Genomic DNA, 6,000 nt, shown 5'->3' with positions numbered 1-6,000 from the left:
TCTCTGTTTAAGTGATTACATAGGCCTAAATGAGTAACTTAAGAAACACATATATATATTAGAGGAAACAGGAGTAAGGAGCTCATGAAAACAGAAAATCCACGGAAACAAGAGGAAGGACGCGGGTTTATTTTCGGTTTGCACGCAGCAGAATTTCCCTCACAAACCAAGCCGCCAGGTGGGAGGCAGGTGTGAAATGTCAGGATGCCTGAGCCCGTGATATGGTCAGTTAGCCCACGGTGCGTCTCCTGCTTTTCACCGGGTGATTGCAGCACGTGGATGGATGTGCGGATGCGCGGCTGTGATTGGTCGGGGACGCGGCTCTCAGCAGGAGCGCAGGGCTCAGTACACTTGTCATTACTGTTGCTCCGATTCACAAGCCCATGAACACCGCTGGGCTCAGTGTGTCCGTTCCCTCTCGGACTTTGGATTATTCTCCCATCTAAAGCTCACACCATGGATGCTACCATTTATCAGATCATATTTGGAGAGCTCGGGGACCTTAACTGCAGTTTATTAGATGCTTTCCAAGACACTCTTTGGAAAACGCTTCATTGTCTTTGCTGAGCACTGATGGTAAGATCCTTTTTTTATATGTTCAGTATTGACAGAGTTGTGAAAAGAAGGAAATTAAAAGCGTCCGTCTTTTTTTTTCTTTTTTTTTTTTTTTTTTTTTCTTTTTTTTCTTTTTTAACTTCATTTATTCTAAGGTTTATATTGCAATGCCACAACCGATGAGATTGGAACCTGCTGGCCACGAAGCAGCATCGGCAGCATTGTAGAGAGACCCTGCCCTGAGTACATTAATGGGGTGAAGTACAACACAACAAGTAAGAGATTTCATGATCATAACCAAAAAAAAAAGTTTTGGTGCCATTATTATTATTATTATTTTTTAAAGATGCACAACAGAAGTGGATACTTACTTTGAAACAATAAAACTGCAGTTCAGACAGCTGTTCCCATAGGAAATCAGAAATCCATCAAACAAATTCTGCAACTAAATGACAAGAGCATCTCATGAATCTTCATTTGAGTCTGGTTCATGTTTTCTACAGCTTCTCGGTTCAACCTCCTGCTGTGATGTGGAACAGTGATCAGTCTCAGTGAGTCACAGTGTTACACCTCCTGTCCCTGGAACAGCTGCATCGCACTGAAAATGTGTGCTTTTCACACAATACTTAAGAACAAATCCATCCTAATTTGCGTAAATATCACCACAGATGTTATTACAGCTATTGTTCCAAAGCTGTGGCTCACTTCCAATCGCTCTTTACCTTGACAAAATAAATAAATATATAAAGATAAAATAACTAAGTAGACTAAATGTGTCCCATGGTGCAGTTATATACTGTGATGGAAAAAAAAAAAACAAAAAACACCAGCAGCAAAATGCAGCATCAGGGGAATTGGACTGCCAGCCATGTGTTTTCTCCTTATAATGTGCCAGATGTGTTTCAGAATGATTAAGTTACCATGATGATAGTGGCCTCTCTGGATGGTAGAATCACTTTATCATCATGAAAACACACTGATCTAAAAACACACACAATTTAGCCACACAACCAGTTAATCACAGTGATTTCAGTGATAAAAAAAAAAATAATAAAAAAAATCGGAAATTACTTGAAACGCAAAAATTTGTGTCTGACCTTTCCTCTTGTGCCACTCTAAGACATTTAGCTAGATTTTTCCAGCATCACTGCCAGCTTTATTGACTTTTGGTTGTGTTCCTGAGGTCAGACATTTATTTTTACACAATGATAAACTTCTCATTTTAATATACACTGTGTTTCCTTTGGCTGAAGTAGCACACTGAAGGGTTAATTTATTTTATTTTATTTTATTTTATCATGTTCTCAGAGGGTCAAAGGTTTACATAGATTTTTAATATACAGTGACCTTGTCTCTCCTCACAGTTGTTCTTACATAGTGATGATAATTTGGATGAACAGTTTCATTTTCATTTCATTTTATTTCATTGTTCATTTTTCTAATCTGATCACATAACACTCTCCCAGATGGTAAAGCCTTAGTCACAGTGGTTATTTTCCTACAATTTGCTTTTTTTCTGTTGGTGTTCAAGCATCTGATGTTATGTACCAGTAAAAATCTTAGTTATAGGTTAAATGACTTTTGGCCAGGGATGCTTTTTATCCTCAAGTACTTTTAAGAGTCTAAATCGATGTCTCCTCCTGGAGGATTGGATGGCTGTGTGGTCCCATGGTGTTAATATTTCTGTGCTGTTGTTTGTACGGATGAACCTAACTCCATTTATTCTGTAACATCTTGATTTCTTTACATCTTCCCATGATAACAAATGACAAAACCCTTGGTTTGAAGGGACAGTCTTGTCATGACATCAATTTTCCAGAGCTTCCAGAGGCCGACAAAGACAGTGGACACAGAGTGAAATGTGACACATGGGACATATACACAGCCTGGAAAAAAAAAAAAAAAAAAAAGCTGTCACCTGGATTTAACTGAGCACGTTGATAACATATGCTTAAGCTGCAACAAGCTCTTTAACCCCAATGGATGCACTGAGTACCTTTTCATTTCTTAAACAACCATCAGTTTGATAGACAGCATAAAGATTGGACAGTTTTTCAATGGAAAAATGTCATGTGGTCTGATGAGTCCAGATGGACCCTGTTCCAGAGTGATGGATGCATCAGGATGAGAAGAGAGGCAGATGAAGTGATTACCCATCATGCCTAGTGTCTACAGTACAGTGGGAGCAGTGTTATGATCTGGGATGGCCTCTGTTGGTCAGGTCTAGTTCCAGTAAAGTCATGTGTACATAAAATCTGATCAAAACAATTCCACAGGGAATGTGTGTGTACTCAAAGCTAAGGATGGTCCAGCAAAATATTAGAGATATAATTTTAGTTTTTTTGGGGGGCCAGGCTACGTATGTATTACAATGAAATGATAAACTATGAAAAACTGAGATCAAATCCATATAGTGTGTATGTAAAACTCCAACCTCATCTGTGTGTGCAGCCTTATGTCTGATGTAAGGAAAAAGTCAGACCGTGTCTAAAACACTTTTTATAAATTGTGTTTTTTCTCCTCAGCATCACTTTGTCAAAGTGCTAATATAAAGTTGCAGGCAAAGAGAGCTGTGCTACGTGTCATGTCAAACAGTAATGTTTGCTGTGGTTTTAACATTAAGTTGAAGGAATAGCCTTGTCTGTTTCTTAAAAGGCTGAGCAATTCTACAGCTAAACTGCATCAGCCATCATTTCTGCCAAGAGCTGAAAACAGTGTATTAGAGCTCCTTATCACTGTGGCACTGTCATGTTGGCACTGCTGCTCTTCGCTCAGACTAGTAAATTACATGATTAATTTCACTAAAATGTATCATAGAAACTGCTGCGTCTCAAAAAGCTAGATTTATTATTATTATTTAACAGGGCTGTTACGTCATGTTGTAGTTTCAGATACAATGTCATTACCCCCCCCCCCCCCCCCCCCCAGACACTGAAACACCCTGCTGTATGCCTTCCACCTACAATCTGCACTGATTCACCCTTTGCTCTACTTTCACCGTTCAGTATTAGTTGGACATGCTTGATAGGCTGATCCATTTGGTCTGACTCATTTGTCATGCCAACACGACCTAAAGTATTCCTTCATTTTCTGACAACAATGGGGATCGATATAATATTTTCATCAGGCTGAGGATTAGCTTCTAGGGTGAAATGACAGTGACAGATTTTTCTTCTTATCAAAACAATAGGTTGTCAGACGCACTGGAGTAGATGGAATTTTCTTAGATGAATCTGATTAGAATCTGCTGTAAAACTATGCTATGGCCACCCTACTGACTTACAGACAGGAAATAATGAAAAGAAGAACTAAGCAAGTGGTTCCAGACACAACAAACCCTGTCCCTCGCACATATTGTAGCTTATTTTGGCATCATCCAGCTGATGTCATCATGTCTGTGTGTGTACTGATGTCAGCATAGACATAGACAGCATAGACAAATTTTGCCCATTATAAGTAAATGGGAAAAAAAGCAAAAAATTATTTTAAAAACATTTAACTTTGACCTACTTTTCTCAAAAGGTATTCACATCTATTCTGGGTCACTGGCAATCTATAAACCCAGTTTGGTGTGAATTCAACCAACAGTACCCCTTGCCTCCCCTTTGGGGCGGGGCAAAACATGAATAATGAGTAAAGATTGAACAAATGGCTGGCAGTGGTGAAATGCAACAAGTGGTGGAAAATAGGGCCAAATCCCAATTCACCTCTTCGCCCTCCCTCTTACCCCTCTGTTTTGCACATTCACGTGAAGTGGTAGGGGTGTCCCAATTCTCAATGAGTCAGAGGTGAAGGGCTGGGGGGGGGGGGGGGGGGGGGGCTGTTTGGCCCTTGAAACAGAGATTTTTCAGGACCACACTACAAACGGAGGGATATGAGAAATCTTCCATAATTCTGTTTGAATCATCGGCAAGATAGAGTTAAACACAGCAAAAAAGTGCAGCAGTGTGATGAAAGAAACACACAAATGTACGTATTTTCTTTGTAAACAACTTAATCATTTTATCGACCGTTTAATGCCATTTTAATGTGTTATAGACCTCTTTTCTGCAGTTTATAGTTGATAGCCGTAAAAAGATGCCCAAAGCCCATGGAAAAGAGCTGCTGATGGCATGGTGGATTATTTCGAAAACAAAGTTGTCGCATCTGTTTATAGCGGCATCGATGACTGCTGATGATGTAACAGGTCTCGAAGGGTTGTCCTATTTCATAGGGGAATATTTCAACCCCTACCAAGGGGTGAATTGGGATTGGGTGTAGGAGTCCATGACAAAGCTAATTATAAGAATGAGTTTTCCTGACAACTGATTGTAAAGTTTTTAGTCCCACTAAAATGCACAGCTCTGGGAAGAATAAAGAGACGCTCTTAATTTCCAGACCTGAACCACACTGTAAAGTTCGGGAATGTATTTAACACAAATATTAGATAGAAATACACTTTATTTGTCATTCCAGATTTACATCTAAAAATGAAATTTTGATGCAATTGGTTCAGGAGGCAGGAGCGATAAATAAAACAGACTCTATATATATACAAGATAGAATAAATATGCATATAAAAATGTGTCAATTATAAAAGAAAAAACAAACTATGGATTAGTGACAAAAAAAACAAAAAAAATTCAGTAGTGAGAGCTATGATCAGTGATAGACACTATCGGTCACGTAAAAGGATCTATATTATAGTGCACACTGGAGCTGTGTAGGGTGAGGGTGGGTGTGTATGTTGAGTGGAAATTGATGCTCAAGTTTCAAACACTGTCTGGTTGTATTTATGTACTAGACAATGACCAAATCTGAACACATGGTTCTCATAGTTCTCTGGGTTGACGATGACTTGGGGGAGGAGTTTAAGTGTCTCAGGGTCTTGATCACGAGTGGCGGAAGGATTGCGCGAGTGATTGACAGCCTGACAGGTGTGGCGTAGGCAGTGATCTGTCTGTTGTGGTGAAGAGGGAACTGAAGTGAAAGATAAAGCTCTTAATTTACCGGTTGATCTCCTCTCCCAGTCTCACCCATGCACTGGAGCTGTGGGAAGTGACCGGAAGAACGAGATTGTGGAATGGGTTTCCTCTGCAGGGTGGCTGAATTGTTCCTTAGAAAGGGCGTGAAGAGCTCGGTGATCCGGGAGGTGCTTGGAGCAGAGACGCGACTCCTCCATATTGTGGGGCGCCAGGTTGGACGTCAGGTTAAGACCCTCCCCTGTGAGGTGTTTTGGGCCTGTCCATCAGCTGGGGACTCAGGGACAGGCCCTGTATTTTTATTGTTTTTAATACTGTTTACATATCATCTGTGTATTCCTATTGTACACATACTACTACAAAGAAATGCACGTGTGCAGTCATGCATTTCAGAAAAATATAAATATTTTAGAAGCTATGTGGGATCATCTGGACAGAGAAAAGGATGAAAAACCATGAAAGCCTCTGGGACATAACAGGAGAC

At 40.0% G+C, this 6,000-nt stretch overlaps 1 protein-coding gene across 1 annotated transcript in view; it reads left to right on the top strand.

The window, feature by feature from the left end:
• The first annotated feature begins 357 nt into the window (after positions 1-357).
• The window catches only part of crhr2 (corticotropin releasing hormone receptor 2), a 70,458-nt gene continuing 64,815 nt past the window's right edge, over positions 358-6,000 (top strand). Inside the window, 3 exon segments of the mRNA XM_030160877.1 lie at positions 358-538; positions 541-576; positions 711-830. Of these exon segments, the coding sequence (XP_030016737.1) occupies positions 457-538; positions 541-576; positions 711-830 (238 nt within the window). The 5' untranslated portion in view covers positions 358-456.

Source organism: Sphaeramia orbicularis, chromosome 17 (assembly GCF_902148855.1).
Source record: "Sphaeramia orbicularis chromosome 17, fSphaOr1.1, whole genome shotgun sequence".
NCBI classification, from domain to species: domain Eukaryota; kingdom Metazoa; phylum Chordata; class Actinopteri; order Kurtiformes; family Apogonidae; genus Sphaeramia; species Sphaeramia orbicularis.
The sequence above is the reverse complement of the archived record's forward strand: the minus strand, read 5'-3'. Positions and strand labels throughout refer to the sequence as shown.